Source organism: Pongo pygmaeus, chromosome 11, assembly GCF_028885625.2.
Source record: "Pongo pygmaeus isolate AG05252 chromosome 11, NHGRI_mPonPyg2-v2.0_pri, whole genome shotgun sequence".
Lineage (NCBI taxonomy): Eukaryota > Metazoa > Chordata > Mammalia > Primates > Hominidae > Pongo > Pongo pygmaeus.
The window spans coordinates 126,156,606-126,177,254 of NC_072384.2; the positions used below are offsets into that span (position 1 = coordinate 126,156,606).

The 20,649-nt window shown below is 38.7% G+C and overlaps 1 protein-coding gene across 4 annotated transcripts in view; it reads left to right on the forward strand.

The window, feature by feature from the left end:
• Positions 1-20,649, forward strand: part of NYAP2 (neuronal tyrosine-phosphorylated phosphoinositide-3-kinase adaptor 2) — a 329,537-nt gene that overhangs the window by 217,385 nt on the left and 91,503 nt on the right. For all 4 annotated transcript variants that reach the window (XM_054478860.2, XM_063648002.1, XM_063648001.1 and 1 more), the window contains one exon: positions 7,800-8,009. In XM_054478860.2, the coding sequence (XP_054334835.1) occupies positions 7,800-8,009 (210 nt within the window). The remainder of the gene's footprint in view (positions 1-7,799; positions 8,010-20,649) is intronic.

Genomic DNA, 20,649 nt, shown 5'->3' on the forward strand with positions numbered 1-20,649 from the left:
AGGACAGGTGCAACATTACACTCTGTGTTATTGTAATTGCCAAGGTGAAAATATTACAATATGACAGGCTCCGAGGTCACTTTCTTTAGGGCAGCCCAAGCCTGATATTAATTCTTTACTCACAGCTTTAACTCGAACTAGGAAAAGGAATTAGGAGAAGTCTTCCTTGAATGATAACACCCAAGCTAAGTATTCCCAAACAAGAAGACCTGGCTAATCAGTTCATCATTTTGCTTTGGAGGAGAGGTGCATCAGGCTGAAGAAAGAGCAAATATAGAGAAAACAACTCATCATCTCCACAATGAAAATAGGTAATGGAAAAGAAATGTTGAGAGCTGCCAGAAACTAGTTTACGAAGGGCCTGATGTCTTAACCCAGTGCATTGGAACTTGGTTCTAAGGGCCTTGGGGAATCAGGAAGTAATCTCACTGGAAAATAAATGGAAATGGATCATGACAGGAGACAGGCAGGTAGGGGCTTTTGCCTTAACACAAAGAAGAAAAGTGAAGGCAAGAATATAGCCATGATGGTGGCTAGGGAAAAGTGTGGAAAAGTATTATATGCTTCTGTTTCCTGTCCAAATCCCAAGACTGCTAAGTTGTGGGCATTCTCCGTGCTAGGGATGACATAGATTAGACGATTGCCAAGTGTCTTCCTGGTGAACCTGTAAGAAGGGTAATCTATGTCACTAAAAAGAACAGTAGGAGAAAAAATAATTCTTAGCATTGCTATGTAAGAAACTTTAAATGCATTATCTCATTTAATCTTCACAGGAACACAATAACAGCAATTATTATCTTTGTTTACAAATATGGAAATTGGGGTTCAGGAACCTTGACTAAGGTTAAGTAGCAAATACATGGCATGGCCAAAATGCAAAGTGGAAGTTTGTCTGGCTCTGAAGACCATGACTTTTTAGCTAGAAGAAGAGCAAGTTCAGAGAGAGAATAGTGCTGCCAGTTTTAACAGGTTGTGCCCCCACCCAGGCAGTCACATGCAAAGGCTCATTCATGCCATATTGTTTTGTTCCTAGAGCTTAAAAGAGATCTTTAGGTGGTGAGGATTTATAAGAATCTTCAGTACTCATTTGTTACTGAGTGAATCAATGTTGATGAGGAAGAGTGAATAAGAGATTCTGGTAAAACCCACTAATGTATGGGGTCAGACCTAGTGGTAAAAGCCATTAAACCCAGGAAACCAAGTCTTCCTAGGTGGCCCAGGATCCAGGGCAGAGATGGAGAGGGAGAGAGACAGAGAAGAAGCCAGAGAGACAGAACTAGACCCACAGACAGCGTAGAGAGGCAGGAAATGGGAAACTTCAGGGTTAGCTGCATGAGGTGTGATGGATTAGAATCCTGGAGGGAGTGTTTGCTCAGAAACGAATTGCTCCTGGTCTTTCTTCTGTATCCTTCTTCAGCCTAAACACTGTAACAAATTTAAGACAATGATATACAAAACACCCAGTCTGAAATACAAATATAATAAAATAATATATCCATTTTTGTAATAAATTTAATTCAAGTTCAGATTTCAATGTGAGAATTAGATTTTAGAGCAATAGTCAACATTCGCTCATTCATTCACTGAATAGAGGATAGGTGCGTTCTATGTAGTTGGCACCGTGAGCTACATGCTGGGGCCGTAACTGTGAACACTTAAAATAACTCAGATTCCACATAAAGCTTTACCACAGTATGTAAGATTGATCTTGTTCCAGAGAGTTTATGTTACTAAAATCAATTTTGTTTTCAACAGACTTTAAAAAGACATTGAGATATATGGATATGGATAAACATGTCCTTTTCCTCTGAATAGGTTTCCTTGAGTTTTCAATATATCTTATTTACATATTATATATTACAAGAGTCTAATTGTCCACTTTCAATTTGTCTCTTTTCAACAGCTATTTTGAAGATTTTCATATTTATTTGAATTAGAAAACACCTTTGTTAGGAAGCAGTTCTTGAATACACACACACACACGCGCACACACACGCACACACACACGCACACACACACGAAAAAACAGATTTATTCCTAAATAAAATTCTCGATAATACATTTATGATTTTCTTACAGATTTTTCAGCTCTGCTTTCTATTTAGGAGGCAGACATTAAGGTATACAGGCACAGGTCTGAGTAGTACCATTTCTTTAATCCTTTTGTTCAAGTTTCTCTAAATATACCTGCCAAAATTTACTGAAGACTAACCTCTGGGACTTGAAAACAAAGAAGAAGACAATAACACACACACAAAATTCCTTTCCAAAGCTGTAGGCTTTTATTTAATAGAGGCTGGAGAAGTAAGTGACATTCCCTGGTTTAAAATCTGGAAGAGGGCTGGGTGCAGTGGCTCACACCTATAATCCTAGCACTTTGGGAGGCCAAGGCGGGCGGATCACAAGGGCAGGAGCTCGAGACCATCCTGGCTAACATGGTAAAACCCCGTCTCTACTAAAAATACAAAAATTAGCCGGGCATGGTGGTGGGCGCCTGTAGTCTCAGCTACTTGGGAGGCTGAGGCAGGAGAATGGCATGAACCCAGGAGGTGGAGCTTGCGGTGAGCTGAGATCGTGCCACTGCACTCCAGCCTGGGCGACGAGTGAGACTCCATCTCAAAAAAAAAAAAAAAAATCTGGAAGAGAAGGTGGGCTGAAGCAGATGGGTCGTTAGGCTTTGAGGCTGTGATGTTTGGAAGCTAGAGTTACACTTTCTTTGAAGCTGTGAATAAACAGCTTGGGAATAGTTTATAATGGTATTTTCTGATACTGGTTTTATTCCATTTGTCTCAGGACACTGAAAAACAAGTGTTCGTTAAATTATCTTTAATTATTTTGCGGGAATATATTGCCTTTACAATATTTTGACTTCTCATAAAAAGACAAATACTGTATGATTCCACTTAAGTGACATACCTAATGTAGTCAAATTCTTAGAGACAGAAAGTAGAGGAGTGGTTGCTAGGGGCCAAAGGGAGGAGGAAATGAGGAGTTGTTATTAAGTAGGTGCAGACCTTCAGTTTTGCCAGACAAAAAGAGCCCTGCAGATTGATTACACAACGAAGTGAATGTACTTTACACTAGTGAACTATGCACTTAAAAATAGCTAAGATGGGAAATTTTATGTTATATGTATTTAAATATATTTTTATAAAAATAATGGTTGAAATAGTACTTTTATGTTATGGTATATTTTAATACAGTTTTTAAAATTTTTTTAAATTATACTTTAAGTTCTGGCATACATGTGCAGAACGGGCAGATTTGTTATATAGGTATACACATGTCATGGTGGTTTGCTGTGACTGGCTTATTTTACTTATGATAACATCCTTCCAGTAGCAATAAACCCTTATGCTAGCATGTTCCAGAGTTCCTTTTTTTGTAAGGCTGAATAATACCCCACTGTATGCTTGTCCCACGTTGTGTTGACCCAGTCATCGAGGGACATTTGGGTTGCTTCTGTCCTTTGTGAATAATGCTACCATAAACTTGGATGTACAAATACCTGTTTGAGCTCCTGATTTCAATTATTAGTATTATTGTTATTTGAGACAAGGTCTCAGTCTGTTGCCCAGCCTGGATTGCAGTGGCACAATCTCGTCTCACTGCAGCCTCAACCTCCCAAGGCTCAAACAATCCTCCCACTTCAGCTTCCCAAGTAGCTGGGACTACAAGCTTGCACCACCATGCCCACTTAATTTTATCTTCTTTGTAGAGACAGTGTCTCGCTATGTTGCCCAGACTGATTTGGAACTCCTGAGATCAAATGATCCTCCTGTTTTGGCCTCCCAAAGTGCTGGGATCACAGGTGTGAGGCATTGAACCTGGCCCCTGCTTTCAATTATTTTTCCACTCTTTATTTTTTCTGCAGAGTACTGATTACCATCCAAATGCCCTCTTCCTGCCCCCAAATAGAGATGCAAATTATTTCTATTTGGTAGAAAGATGACTCTAAAAGTTGTAATTGTATTGCCTTAAGGACATTAACCAATTTTATTTCTTTTCTTTCTTTCTTTTTTTTTATTTTAGACAAAGTCTCGCTCTGTTGCCCAGGCTGGAGTGCAGTGGCTCTATCTTGGATCACTGCAACCTCCACCTCCCAGGTTCAAGCGATTCTTATGCCTCAGCCTCCCAAGTAGCTGGGATTACAGACACCCACCACTACGCCCGACTAATTTTTGTGTTTTTAGTAGAGATGGGGTTTCACCATGTTGGCCAGGCCAGGCTGGTCTTGATCTTCTGACCTGAGGTGATCCACCTGCCTTTGCCTCCCAAAGTGCTGGGATTACAGGCTTCAGCCACCATGCCCAGCCACAACCAGTTTTATTTCTAACCTAGCAATTTTATTCTAACATTCTTTTAAAAATGTGTATAAATACTTAGGTCCTCCAAATGCTCTTTGGACCAGCTTTACCATCTTACTTGTTTCATCATTAATGATTAATAAATCTCTGAAACATGTTCATTCCAAAAAAAAAATTTAGACTTCATATACTTGATTTCATTATAACTAAAACAAGTTTATACACAGGCCCATTTAAAAACCTGAAATCTTTCTGAGACTGTATTGGAACTACCCTCCTGATTTAAGTTAATCTCATATAATGTTTTTCATGACATGTGTTTACACAACTGGATAGCATCTTAGAGCTGGAAGAGACTATAGCAATATGGAAATAAATGAAGATCAAACAAAAGAGACAGGCAAAGGCTATTTATTCAGAGCTTGCATTTGGCAAAGACTCAGAGTCAGGCAGAGGAGTAGGAAGGCTTTATGGGAGAAAAATGTTCAAATAAATTTGGCCTAAAGCTGCCTCCATATGCAATGAATTGCAACCTAACTTAGTATGTAAATAAACTACAAACTATCATAAGAGTATATTATTGTAACAAGTAGCTGAGTCTTGGCCAATCATAGCAGCCAACTTTTCAGCCAATCACAGAGTGCAAACTGTCAAAACATGTCCAAATAAGATGAAGGCTGGCCTGTAATCAATCAGAATATTTCTATATGTTATTTCTTTTTTCTTTCTACAAATACTGCCTGACTAGTTTGCTGGGCAGAGATCTCTGAGCCTTTACTTGTTCAGGGTGCTGCCCAATTCACAAATCATTTTTCTCAAATAAACTCTGCTAAATTAAGTTTGTCTAAAATTTTCGTTTATCAACAACAATGAAAAGGCTTCAAGTGTACCTTGATTGGGGACTATTAACTTGGGGAAGTGGCAGGTAAGCACACTAGAAATGGGGCATTCTATGTGATTGGTTAAAGGTGTATATTTACTTTTCCTCAGTTGTTCCTAAGTTTGAAACTGGGGCAAAAATTGGGGAAGCTAAGTTGTTACTCAAGTCTTGACTATTTGAGGCCATGGGTGGTTGTTTAGCTTTTACGATTATTTCCTAGAGACGGGTCTACTCTCTACAAGTGTAACTGGTACCTCATAGGTTGACTTCCCAAGCTAGTTACTGTAAATGATAGGCTAGAGTTCTGTTTCTAAATGTGATTTGGCAATTTTCCATTTGTATAAGACTCTTCGTAATTATCTAATGTAGAAAAATTAAATAAACTAATAAAGGCCAAATGACTATATTTAACTGAATACTACTTTTTATGTGCTGGCACTTTCTAGTTTTCAAAATATTTTAAACTGTAGAATATTATCAGATTTTTAAAATAAAATCAAGGAAGTTAGGTAGGGCTGGTGTTTTCTTTGTTTTGTAGGTAAGAAAAATGAGGCTCCCCAAGAGGTGACATGGGTCACAGCCAGAGTTGCAAAGCTGAGGCCTCTGAGATTCCTGACCCGGACTGCTCCATATATGACAGCCTGTTCTGTTTGTGTCCCACAGATTCAGATAATGGTGAACCAAAGTGTGACATTTGTGTTATCACACTGCTGAAAGTTGATAAGGATTTTAACCCAAGTGTAAAAAAAAAAAAAAAAACCAAATTCAGATTTTTTTTAAATCATTTCTGTGATTTTCTAAAAAATTCCTTATTTGAATTAAACTGTTAACCTGGTGAATTTTACAACTTGTGGTTATTATATAATCAGATTTTTGAAAATAATACTATTAGCTCCATTAACACACTTATTATCACCTGATTTTCCAGTTCCATCAGCAATGTTATATTTCCTACACAGATTAGAAAGATATGTGAAGAGCTGAGAAATCTGCAATATAAATAAATTAATTAAATTAAAAATTCATTGAGCAATATGATAGGTGGTGGAGTCAACCACTTTTTAAAAAATGCAAAACAAACAAAACCTCAATACCTGCCTTAAAATAACTCAAGGCCTTTTGGGAAGAGCAGATCCATAGAACTATAAAGCAAGGTCAGTGCAGAGACGACCATGACCCTGCAAGAGTGGTGAATGGGTGAGAGGGCTTCAGAGGATACTTAAATTGAGTTACCAGGAGTGAGTAGAGTTAGTTAAGCAAAGAAAGACAAGACATAAGGACATTGAAAGGAGAGGTGATAATAGCTGTAGAAAACAGCACTGTTTTTATTGGGGGTGGAGTGAGGAGGAAGAACCTACAACCAATGTAATACAGGGAGGTTAACAGGGAACGACAAAGCTAGAGGGGAAGGAAAGAGCAAGAAGGTGGAGATTCTTGCCGATGATATTAAAGAGCTTAGACATTCTATGGGCAACAGGAAGCTTCTGGAATGATTTTATTCAGGGTTACATTATGATCAGATTTGCATTTCAATAGATCATTTTGGCAGTATAAGGAGCTTATACTTTGAGGAGTCAAGGATAGAGTCAGAGACAAGTTGCAGTAATTCAAGTGAGAGGATTAGAGCTGAACCAGAGCAGTTGAGGTAGACATGAAACAAAGTGGAAGAGAAGCGAGAGCAAGACATCCAGAAATAAAATCTGTAGAATCTTCTGACTGATAGATTTGGGGATTATCACTTAAAGAAAGGGAGAGACAAGCTTCTAGCTTGGATAGTTGGTTGGACTGAAAGAACCAGTAGTTTAATAAGAAATTATCAGTTCAGTATCTGAAATGTTCATATGGGGACTCCAGATGGATTCACCTAGCAGGCAGTTGAATAAATGAATCTAAAGATAAAAAGAATGGTCCAGGCATCTGATAAAATATTTAGAAATCACTAACAGTTAGATGATTGCTAGCTGAATCCTTGAGGACAAAAATCAGAAAGAATATATGTAGCAGAAGAAGCACAGTGGCTAAGCTAGCACCTCTGAAACAACCAATGTGCCAGGGATGCATGGAGGATGAGATGATATAAATGACAAAGGAAAGGTGTTAGATATAGAACACAACACAGGAGGATGGACCACTAGCAAAGCCAAGAGAATTGAAGATATAAATGAGTGAGTAATCAAATAATTGTCAAATGGCTGAAAAAAAAGGCTTATACATTTGCCAAATAAAAGGCACTAGGTGATGTTATCAGGAGCAGATTGGATAGTGTGGTTTAGCTGAATTTTTGTAAAGATTAGAAAGTAAAGAGAGTGAGTGTGAAGTACTCTTAAATAAGTGTACTCAGAGATGAGCACAAGGGAAGAGTTACTAAAGATTCGTCGAGGTACTGTTTTTCCAAAAAGAAAATTGTATTTCCCAGAGATACTAGCCTACACAACTCAGAAAAAAGGCCCCCTGGAGTCTATGTTTCTGTTATATTTAAATGTTGTAGTCTCCAAGTCTGAGTTTCCAACAACATGTTGAGACAATTTTAGAAAATCACACTAATTTTTTGAAAGTAATTGAGGAAGAACTTTACTCTTGTTTAACAGAATATAATTCTGGTTACTACACAGAATCAACAGAGGAACTGAAAGTCCGAAGCCACAGCACGGAGCCATTACCAAAGTTGGACAACAAGGAAAGAGGCCATCATGGGGCGTCTTCCTCCAGAGAGCCTGTCAAAGCTCAGGAATGGGATGGAACACCAGGGCCACCTGTGGTCACCAGTCGACTGGGAAGATGCTCTGTGAGCCCCACCTTGTTAGCAGGAAACCACAGTTCAGGTAAGGCAGATTATGATCTCCCAGATGGTAATTCCTCCTGTCTCTAGAAACTACTTTCATGCAGTATCACTTACAGAATTATCACCACAAATATCTCTGCCTCTACACAGAGAGGCAACACAAGTAGCCATTCACATAGGTTACATAAAGGGACATAACAATATATTGTACCACTTGAAAATACAACTATTTACAGAGATGAAAGATACCTGAACGGTGCTTCTTGGAGCTATGCAAGACAGCAGCCTTGAAAACTTAAAAAGTTTTATACTAAATTTCTTCAAAAATATCTAGAGGCCTCATCTAAAGCAGTTTTAACTTGTGAAGTTTGAGTAATTTAGAATTTATGCTTCCTTTGCTTCAAAAAATATTTTGGGCAACTGATAAAAAATGAACAAAAGCAACATTGAGAACAGAAATGTAACAAAGATAATCTGAAAGCAGTAAAGAAAATAGATATTAGGAGTCATCTGAAATGGTTACCTGAAGATGATAACTGGGCATTGGGAATGGCACTAAATTCCCAAATCTAAGTCAAAGGAAATGTAAAAGTTTTAATCTAATGTACCTTTAAACGTCATGAGTTAAAATTAAAATCTGCAATGCCATTTTACATGGTTAATAGGTAGATATTATTAAACATCAAGTTTTTAAAAAACAGCATATGTTTGCTTTGAATTTATTAATCTATGTGTTGGACTCACAGAGAGCTGTCAATTGAAATAAACAACAAATAATCAAGGAACCTCCTGTAGTTTCAGGTTTCTATTTCTTAAGAGTGTTAGAGCTCCAAAGAAAAGACTAATCCTTTAATATTCTTTTCAGCTCTGATACTCATCTTAGAAAGCAATTTATATGAATTTAGCTTGTGGTCTCTCAGACAGTTGTGCACAAGTTAAAATTGGAACAGGATGAATGGTCTCTGCAATTGCTGAGGGATATTCCTGGAACAATACCCAGGCAGGAGCAAAGTACTAGCTTCCCCAGACTTAACATGTAACTTGAAGCTTTGGTGGTAGAGCCATAGCACATATATGGATAACCAACTCTAAAGCATGAGTTAAAATTTGGCCAAAGGAATACTATATGAATTTAATAGAAATTTCAAAGTATATTTTTGATAGTAAAGTATAAATTGCTATAGGCGTGCATTTTGTCACAAAGAAAAAGAAACATAGAGAACAAATAGGTTTTTTTTTTTTTTTTTTTTGAGACGGAGTTTCACTCTTGTTGCCCAGGCTGGTGTGCAATGGTGCGATCTTGGCTCACTGCAACCTCCGACTCCTGGGTTCAAGTGATTCTCCTGCCTCAGCCTCCCTAGTAGCTGGGCTTCCAGGTGCCCACCACCACGCCCAGCTAATTTTTTGTATTTTTAATAGAGACGGGGTTTCACTATGTTGGCCAGGCTGGTCTCAAACTCCTGACCTCAGGCGATACACTCACCTCAGCCTCCCAAAGTGCTGGGATTACAGGCTTGAGCCACTGTACCTGGCTCACAAATAGTGTTTTTACGGGGAAACAAGTCACTTCCCCAAAAAACTTTGACATCACTATTTAATTGAGTCTTATGATTACTTTGGGGCTTATCAGTAGTTTTAAAGAATTATCAAAATTTGTACCAGTTCTATTGAAAATATGTGGACAATGTATACTTCTATTGTGGCTAGATATACATTTTATAAAAATCAGAAGCATTCTCTGGGTTTCTATTATGTTATAGCCACAGTTCTATGATCTGAGAATACAATGACAAAAAAGATATCCTTACATTTAAGTGCTCAAAGTCTAGAGCAAGACAGACAAATAGACAACTGCAGTATATTGTGTGTTTCAGTCAGGATTCTCTAGAGAAACAGAACCAATAGTATATATAGATATAAATATATAAAGAGATTTATTATGAGGGATTAGTTCACATAATCATGGAGGCAGAAAAGTCTCATTATCTGCTTTCTGCAAGCTGTAGGCCCAGGAAAGAAAATGGCAAGAGTTCTAGTCCAAGCTCAAAGGCCTGAGAACTAGGGGAGTCAATGATGTAAGTCCCAATCTGAGTCAAAAATCCCAAAAGCTAGAATGCAGATGTCCAAGTGCAAAAGAAGACAGCTGTCCCAGCTCAAGAAGAAAGAGTAAATTTGCCCTTTATTCTCTGTTCCATTCTATTCAAATCCTCAACAAATTGGATGATGCCCACCCACCTAGGTGAGAGTGATTTTCTTTACTTAGCCTAGTGATTCAGATACTAATCTCTTCCAGAAATACCCTCACATATACACCCAGAAATAATGTTTTACCAGCTATCTGGGCATTCCTTAACCCAGTCAAGTTGACACATAAAATCACATGTGTTATATAAAAATATGAATACTATGGGAAACAGAAGATGTCTTAATACATTCTGTGTTTCTGGGTATGCAAGGCTGGGTAATTTATTAAGAAAAGAGGTGTATTTGGCTCATGGTTCTGCAGGTTGGGAAGTTTAAGAAGCATGGAGCTGGCTTCTGCTCACCATGAGGTTGGGGCTTCTGTACTGGGTCAAAACATGGTGGAAGTTCAAAAGGGAAGTAGATATGTATGAAGAGGCAAAACTCAATGGGCATCTGGCTTTATGAGAACCCACTCTCTCAAGAACCAGTCTAGTCTCACCAAAGTGAGCACTCACTTACTACCTCAAGAATAGCAGCAAGCCATTCATGAAGATTCACTCCCATGCCCCAGACCCCTCCCACTAGGCCCCACCTCCCAACACTGCTGCATTGGGGATGAGATTTCAACATGAGTTTTGGTGAGAACAAGCCATATCCAAATCACAGCTGAAGAGAAATCAGTTAGTTCTTCCTGGGACGGTGTGATTTTAGCAGTAATAATCTGGAACTTCTGGTAGATAAATAATATTTGCTTGAAGAATATGTGAGCTAGAACTTGAAACAAAGAGTTGCTCACGAGGAAGATGAAGAAAAAAGTCAGCCTTCTGGATAAAATCCTAAAAGTCTATGGGATGGAACAAAGAGTGTTTGGTGTAAAGGATGAGGGAAGATTGAAAGTAGGTAGGTAACAAGATAGCAAAAGTCCTGAAGGGCCTTGTTATTAATTAGGAAGCCTTTCAGCTATGAAGTATAAATTACCAGAGGCTTAAGCAATAATAGCCTTTGTTTGCACCCTTAGCATCAAGCCCTGAGGTAGGCAGTTCCAGGTGTTTTGCAGCTGTTCAGAGATGTCAAGGACCCAGGAACTTTGTATCCTTCAGTTCTTCTGTTCTGCTACCCTTGATGATTGTTTTTATGATGACAAAGCTGATAGACTACACAGTTCTGGGCATCACACCTCAAAGATTCTCCATTTCATCTAATTGGTCAGAACTGGCAAACATCTTGTCTGGTCCAATCTCTGAGTGAAGGAAAATGGGATTTCCATGGGCTTGTAGAGAACCCTTTTTCCCCTAAAGCAAGGGTCCTTTGCCTTCCATCTGAAAATGAAATCAAAAGCCTATTAGCAGGGATAAAAGGGGAATGATGTTGTATAAGCAGTAGATGGTGTCTGCCATGTTGTAATTAGGTTTTTAAGTTATGTGGTGGATGTTTTGTAGTTATTTACTATTTTTTAAGGATAGGAATAATGTAATTCAGTTTACATCATGGAACACCCAGTGATGACTCTGTGGCTTTAAACTTGGGTGACTGGGAAGTTATTTACTGAGATAGAGACAGTCAATGTGAGATGCGGAGCAAGGTTTACGAGGGAAAGTCAGGACTTACAGTTTGCCTATGTTAAGTTAGAAATGCTCTGGGACATCAAATTGAGAAATCAGTAGATTGTTCAGATTATAGATCTGTAGCTAAAGAGATTTAGTGGATTCAAAACTGAGACTAGACTCCTTTGGCGTGGTTATAACAGTAAGACTGAATGAGTCTAAACGAAGAGAGCAGGAAATTCAGATGACACCCTGGGGAAATCCAGACATTTCAAAGTGTGGGCAAATACATAGAAATGTAACAGATAGTCCATAATTAAACTTTTTTGAACACTTAGTAAGTTACATATAAATTGATAAACATGTACCATACAGTGTCTTTACACTTTGATATGAATATTCTAATAAATTCAGAGTGTAAACAGAATTTATACCTTACTTTCACTTTCTTCCACATCAAAACCCCAAAGCATCTCTTTTGGTTTACAGCACGTAAAATCTGCCCTCCTGAGGTTTTTAGTGTTGTTTGTAGAGCAGGAAATTGTCTACTGACCAGAAGAAATGACATACATATTTTTAGTCCCTCAGATTCTTTATCTTAGATTATGAAGGAGGTAGGCAAAGATAGAAGAAGAAATAAATTCTGTTAAGTTTTAAATAATGAGATGGTTGTATTCATATTAGAAGAAATGCAAAACAGAGGGGCAAGTGTAGAGTTACATATATAATGTCTGTGCTAGCCAGTTGCTTATGTGAAAGCAAAACTCAAATTAATGTTACCATTACTTGAACCTCTAGTCTACCATTCTACTACTTCTCAGGAAAGAAAAGGAGAAAGGGAAAAATGTTGTTTTGTTAGCTTTTATTTTTCTGAAGAGAAAGAACCTAAATGGTGCCAGTTCTGAACTAGAAAATGCCAAAAATGGCAAAAATGTATAGAGTATCTGAAGTTCACACTCATCTTTGGTGGTGTTTTGTTTTGTTTTGTTCTGTTTTTGAGATGGAGTCTCACCCTGTCACCCAGGCTGGAGTCTCACCCTGCCACCCAGGCTGGAGTGCAATGGCATGATCTCAGCTCACTGAAACCTCCGCCTCCCAGGTTCAAGAGATTCTCCTCCCTCAGCCTCCCGAGTAGCTAGGATTACAGGTGCCCACCACCATGCCTGGCTAATTTTCGTATTTTTAGTAGAGACAGGGTTTCACCACGTTGATCAGGCTAATCTTGAACTCCTGACCTCAGGTGATCCACCTGCCTAAGCGGCCTCCCGAAGTGCTGGGATTGCCTGGCCACCTTTGGTGTTTTAAGCAAACCATGCACTACTTGAATATTCATCAATGAGATGGTATTTGTCCAAAAGAAGCAAGTAGATACATCAAGAGGGAGTTTTAGACTTTCTGTTTTGGAACAGAAGACAATGAGTCAGTATTAACTCTTTCCCCTTCTTCTCTTTATACTTCCTCATCATTATTGCCTCCTTGCCCCTGGGTACTCAACTTTATACCTCACACTATAGAGGAAAGAAGATTCTACTTATAAACCCCTCCTTCCTCTGTCAACTTTCTGCTTCTGCATCTATTTCTCTCTGTCCCCCCACCACACTGATATACATACAAACTTCTACCAGTCACAGGCTATTGCTTTACCAAAAGTAGTTTAGCCACTTGAAATGGTTGTTCTTAACAGCTCTTTTGAGGAATGAAAGAATTGCTGAAGTAAAGCAAATGTGTCAGGAGATCTCAATTCTAATTAACATTAACACTGGTTGCTGGGTTACTTTGTTAAAGTCACTGTTGTTTAGTAAATCAGAGATTTCCCCAGAGGGTGATTCTTGAAGGCAGTGGAGAACTGAGACCCAAATGCTCATGAACATAATAGGAAAGCATGAGGAGATTACACAAGTAAATATGGTATTGACAAAAACTGAGATTTCAACCACTGAACCCATTAACAAATAGTTTCCACACAGCTTGTATCCAACTCTGTTATGGTTTCTGGGGACACACACAGCTACCCCCACAGGCTATGTAAAATACAATCTCTGGCCCTCAAAGATTTTACTATGTTTCTTTATGACACAGAACTATTGAACACAAATTAATTAGGTTATAATTAAATGTATTATTTTCATTATTATCTACTGCTTACTATACGTTTAAAATCATTCAGAAAACAATTAATTAGTGTAGGCTTGAAAAATGATGGAGAGATTAATGGAAGACATGGAGTCTTACCATGTCTTACATAAGGATTATTCTAGATCTTCTTAAAAATAATTATGATTATCAACTGAGTGGAAAGAGAATATTCCACATGGGATGAAAAAAGTGAAGAGACACACCTGCCCCGGCTTGGCCTTGCCAGGCCACCCTGACAGAAGTGTTTTTGGAAGTAAACTCAGCCCTTGGCTTATGAACAAAGTGGTATCATACCCACACATGCACACAGACATATATAGGCACACACAGTTTATAGTGTAACATTTAAATCTAAAAAGAATGAAAACCCTATAAAGGGAAGGATCAGCTATATTATAAAACACTTGGCTTCTGCGCGTTCAACTTTCTGTGCTTCTGCTGTTCTTAAAAGGTCTAAGATGAGATGCTAATTGAGATGCCTTCAGGACAGACAGGTATCATTAGCAAGCGAAGCAGGAAAGATGCCTTCCTTCATGTATTTTGCTTATATATGAAGCACATAGAAATGTACTTTACTCCCACAAAGGAAAATGTTTTTCCCACTTTTCTTGAAACTTGAAGCCCTTTTGTTCTAAGTTCTATATTCCCACATTTGTTAGAAGCATTGCTAAGGAGAAATATTTCTCCATTACAAGGAAAATCTATTGCAAGCTGATGTGCCTCAGGACTCAATGATGGAAATGCAGGTGACCTGGAAAGCATAGGGGCACCCCAAGTGGACGAAAGCTACTCAGTGCCAGCTGATGCTGCCATGAGAAATGCTCACCCAGGGTTCCCAGATTTAATTGCTATTATGTGAAATCTCCCAACTTTTAAATGTAGTTCAATTTTTAGAAAACATTGAGTAGAATAATTCACTTCTTTTAGCTGGGTAAGACCCGAAGACCACATACTGGCATTTTCTGGTTTGTAAAATCAAGCGGTGACCATTAGGTGGAAGCATGGATTTGACCCTGTGGCACAGAGAAGCTGCTTTCTACCAGAAGCAGCAGGTCCCAGTAGATACCTTGTCCTCCTGGCTTTTATTTTCCAGAAGCTGCTGCTCCTGGACAAGGAAATGCTAGCAATAGCAACACTGATAAGAGAGAGACATGCAGCCTTTGATGGTCAGGGAAGGAATGGGGAATTCCTTAGCACTAAAAGAGGAACAGAGGTTTAGAATTCCATGAATAGTGAGGACCAGCAGCCTAATCCTTCATAGTAGCCTTGCAAAATGGCACGACCTCTAACTGGTAGAGAAGTTGGGTGGGGTAGAGTTTGCATAGGCTGGGCTTTATGCACCATGGTTCTAACCTTCAAAATGTGGAATTCTGTACTTCAAGGGGCTCTTTGTGCTTGCACAGTAGACCCCCCTGTGACAACCAGTATGAGCTAAAGACTAGGAGGACCATATTGTATATTCTGCTTTGCAGAACAGTTCTGGGACTTCATGACCCATTGTAGGGAAACATTTCCCATCATCATTTATGATTCAGTCCTTCATATCCAAGAGGAGTCTTGTACACACAAGTTCAGAAAAGCGAAAAACAGATGTGGATTTAATTTCATTTAAAGAAAACAAAAAAAAAAAGTCATTTCTTACACACTGTGCTTGTAAATTCTATACTAATTATAAATGCATGCATAAGGTATAATGCAGTGGTTGAGCACCAAATGTTTAGGCAACCTGCAAATCTGGATTTAAATCCTGATTCTATTTTGTTGAAGACAGTGAGAGCTCTGGCTCCAACATGACACTTTACACACCCAAACCACGGTTCATAAGACATTTGCAGCCATAATTCATCTTCTGGTCACTACATTAAAGATTGAAGAGATCACAAAGATCTTAAGGGGTTATTCAAAGGCTCAAAAGTGGAGACCCGGGAAGATGTGGCAAATGGGGGCTATTTACAATAAGCAACAGAGCTGGGATTCAGGAATGGAACTGCAATTGAACTCAAAAGCACAGTCTTTGAATACTGAATTTTTATCCGTTGATTTATAAGAAAGATGATTTTCTCTTGAAACTTCTAAAACATATTTCCCGTACTTTACTTGATAACACTGAAATGACTGGCTAACTTTGCTGATAAACTTCCTGACAGCAATAACTCAAAGCCATTTATGCTTCAGCCTTCATATCCAAGAAGACTCCCATGCACACAAGTTTAGAGAGGTGACAAACAGGTAAACCATGCAGAATTGGGCAGCAGGACTGTGAGCTGCAGAACAGTACTCATGACGGTCCTTCCTGGGAGACCATAATAAATCGACATAGTTTTCTTTTTTTAGTAAGTAAATCATGCTTGGCAACAATATTAATAAATTAATATTTTGGTGTCAATTGTTTGATGAAATAACAAAACACTGCTGTGACCCACTTTCTGTATCTTTACAGGAGAGATCAAATAAATCTCACTGTGTAGGTTATGATGAGGATTAAATTAAAAAATGCATGGAAATGCTTGGTACAAAGCCGTTTATAATAGCTAGTAGACAAATGTTTATTCTGTTCCCGTTCAATTTTACTGGAAAAATACCTGTCTTTTTCTAGGACCAAGACTAGATGTTTTCTTTTGAAAGATCAGCACATTGCAAATATATTTATTTAGCAAAACATAATATAAGTGGTTATGAGGCTACTATTAGTGCAACAATGTATGCTTCATTGACCCGTGCATTTTTCAACAAAGATTTGTAGCCAGCATGATGACCGTTTTTGGATTTCCTTGAGTCTGCATTTATAGATGGAATTTGGAGGAAGAATGAGGGGCAGACCTTAAGACTTGGTTGCTGCATCGTACACAGTTATCAAAGAAGTAATCCTAATCTCTCACAGTGCTTCTGTTATGCTTAGAAGTAATGAATAGGATTTAAAACCAGGTTGTAAAGGATGTGGGAATCACAAGAAAATATTGATGTCTGCAAATGTGTACATCTTCTCTAATAAATATCCAGCTTGAGATTCATTCATCTATTCCTTTACTCATTTATTCCCTTTGTGTTTATTTTCTAACTAAAAGTTCTTCAACGTCTACTTTGTGTTGTGCAGGGGGTGGGGAGGACAGGAATATATATAATATACCCTAGACTCATATTCTAGCAGGTAAAGCAGAAAATAAAACAACCAATTATTCCAAAGAATGTTATAAGTAAGCCAAGCACAACTGGCTAAAGGGAAGGCCATTCAAACAAGCTTCCTGGAGAATGTGACACTAAATTTGATACTAGCCTGATAAGTAGGAGCCAGGCAAATAAGAGAGGATAGAATGTTTCCTGCAGCTCACTCAGGAGTGTGGATAAAAACTTTGCTTTTAGAACCTGGTTAATATTCAACTTTTTAATATATCTACATAATTTCTAAGCTGTGTCTTCTTTTCTTTCTTTCATTTCTTCATGTGGCCCATCTCCTTCAGGATGCCAAGGTTTCTCCTAATGGTCCTAATTATTCCCCTCTCCCTGTAATCATGCCCTTGGTAATGTGCTTTCTTTTTTTTTTTTTTTAATTTTATTATTATTATACTTTAAGTTTTAGGGTACATTACTGGGTATATACCCAAAGGATTATAAATCATGCTGCTATAAAGACACATGCACACGTATGGTAATGTGGTTTCATAGCTCTTTATCAAGAAGTAAAGTCAATTTCTCATCCCTTGAATCTGGACTGGCCTTGAGTCTTGCATTGACCAATAGAGTGAGATGGAAGTGACTGTATGTCATTCCTGAGCTTTGGCCTCATGAGGTGTGAATGCTTTCATGGCTCTTTTCCAACCCTGCCACCAGTGAACATGCCTGGGCTAGCCTGTTGGAGGATGAAATACAATAGAGGAGAACCCCCAAAATGTGAGAAACCACAGCATGGAATAGCAGAACCATCTACTTGACCCACATTTGACTAAAGATGCATGAGTGAGCCAGGCTGAGACCAGAAAAATCACCCAGAAGACCCATAGACTCATGAGCAAAACTAAATGAGTGTCATTTTAAGACACTGAGTTTGGGTGCGGCGTGACACAGATACCATGATCTGTTTGTATTTTGCTATTTTTCTTCCAAGTGAAAATGCTTTATTGCTTTATTATTATTAGGTAATAGTATAGTAGCATAATAACAGGTAAGTAGAGTATGCTCATTGACAAAAAGTTAAAGTAAAAAATGAAACTACTCACCTGCCTTTTCCTTCATCATCTCACTTTAGGAAGTATTTGTGTTAAACCATCATGTTTTCATAGTTTAGGGACTGAGTATCGATAAGGAGTATGAGTTCTCTGTTATATTCATTTTTGTTATGCAACAGGAACAGCAAACCAATCTGATGGAGTTCGGGTGTTCATTGTAATTTAGACTTCACTGTAGGCTGTTCTCTAACTTCCTGCTTGGCTCCACTTCAGCCCCGGGCAGCTGTGAACTTCCAGAGCTATGACCCTCAAGGCTGCCATTCTGTGCAGTCAGATCATGCATTAGAAGACAATTCTCCACATCTGCTCTCCTTTCCAGTTCTAATTGGGTGCTTGGTGACTTCCCCGGGGGAACATTTGCCAGGTTCTGCTGCCTGGTTCTGTTCACTGTTTTCTCACTCTGCAGTTTAACTCTCCCTTTCTAAATTTGAGGAGCAAATGCATAACAGAATTCTCATTTGGAGGGGCCTTGGAGGGTACTGTAAGCTGTATCCTCAAGACTCCCACTTTTATTTCTCTGTGGAAAACTGTGACTTCTGCTGGCTAGAATGCATGTTTATCAGAGAAAGTTTTATTTGGATTTCTCCTGATACTGGTAGTACGGCTTTGAGAAACAACCAGAAAAGGAGAACTGGGAGGGAGTTAACCATTTTAAATGGTCAAAGCCTGTCTTTCTAGAGTTTGAATGTAAATAAACAGGGTACAAAATGCAAAAGGCTAATTACAAAATAATAGAAGATAATGACTCTCACATTCCAAGGCGAAAAGCTTGACTGCAGAAGCAGAGCTTGCAAAGGAGTTGATCGAAATGAATGTTGTTGTCCTTAACTGAACTCTCATTTCTAGCCTAGGAAAGTGGTTAGAGGCTGAGAGAGACAGAGACTAGATATTAGAGAGAATTTTAAATAGACTCTAGATATTAGAGAGAATTTTAAATAGACTCTAGATATTAGAGAGAATTTTAAATAGACTCTGTGTGTGTGTGTGTGTGTGTGTGTGTGTATGTGTGTGGTATGGGAGGGGGGTGAGAGAGAGAGACAGAGAGAGAGAGACAGAGTGATGAGTGTCCATCCAATAGAAGAGGGGTGAGAAGTGTGTCCCTCAGTGGAAAGTCAAATGAGAGAGACTTTAATGGAACCACTCAGAAAAGTCGATATTATTTCTAACAGTTTGAGGGACAGAGTGGAAGAAAAAAGCACAAGAGACTGGGTGAATGGTCTGTAACCACAGAGAAAGTTGCTTAGCAAGTAACTGTTCGGCTGCTGATGGTGGGTTAAAGATGTGTATAAAGTGTGTTTTCCATGGACCAGCTTTGGTCCTGGAGAGGAACTCTGGAGGTGGTCTGGACCATGAGAGTGCCTGGGGCAGACAGGACTCTCAGGACGTGTTTCAAGGTGCCATACAGGATACCCAGTTACCCACGAAAGACATAGAGTGAACAACCATGATGTCTCCAGGTGAGAGATGGCCAACCGATCTGAGGAGGCCTTCAGGGACACTGGAAAGCACCCCAAGAACACAGAGCTTCAGTGTCAAACACCTTCCCCAGCCAGAGGGTGAGAGACACTAGCTTGTGCCAGGCCCTTGAAGAACCTTTCCTTTCCCCATCTCTCCTGCTTGCTCCTGTTTCTGCCCAGATGAGAGCAGGCGTTGCGGGGACCAAGTTGGGAACAGAGGTGGAAGAACAGGGAGAGGAGGCCAAGACAGAGGCCATCTCTTCTGTTTGCCAGGAGCTAGCCCAAAGTGGGCCAAGGGAGAAGTGTTTCCTTGAGATAATATTCATAGTTTTGATTAATGTAAGTAACTGGGCACTTAAGTTATTCCTTCAATAAGATTTTTTGTAACCAAAGGAAACTGAAAGATTTTTAATCATCAAAGTGAAAAAAAAAGTCTTGGGACTCAGTAGAGAGTTTCTCTAAAGCACAAGAAAGACCTTCGCTCCCCCAGAACAGGTTGGTACAGCTCTGGCTTCTGGGGAAAAAAAATAATACAGTTTTCTGATGCATATAAGATCCTGTATGTTCAAACAGTTAAATTGACAAGTTTAAAGAGAACAGACTCTGGTATAATTTTTAAAAATTGCTCTAAGGTTATTGCAGATTATATATAACCTGAGTTGTGGAATTTATTACCTTTGTAGGTTATCTGTGACCTGTTTAAAATAATGTCTTATTTTTATTATACCAGAGCTTTTAAAATGCCTTTATGTGTACTATCTCATTTGTACTTCATAAAAACCTGTGCCATCAGTGGGCTGGTATCATTATCTGACATTTTTTTTCTTTTTTTTTGGTGATGAAACTGAGGCTCAAGAGAAATCAAGTCAATTGCCCAGATTCACTGATAAGTAGTAGATTCAAATAAAGAAATGAACTTTGGGTTTCTGACTCCTACTACAGCTCTCTTCCCACAATTTAATTAGGCTGGGTTTCTCTATTTCCACCTCCGTGCTCCCAGGTTTATTCATTTATTCACATTCACTTATTCTTTCATTTATTCATCTATTTTATTCAATATAAAATTACCAACCATTGAGTACATGCCAGTGAGGGAGAGAGCCATTAGAGAAATGACAAAAGTTTAAAACTCTAAT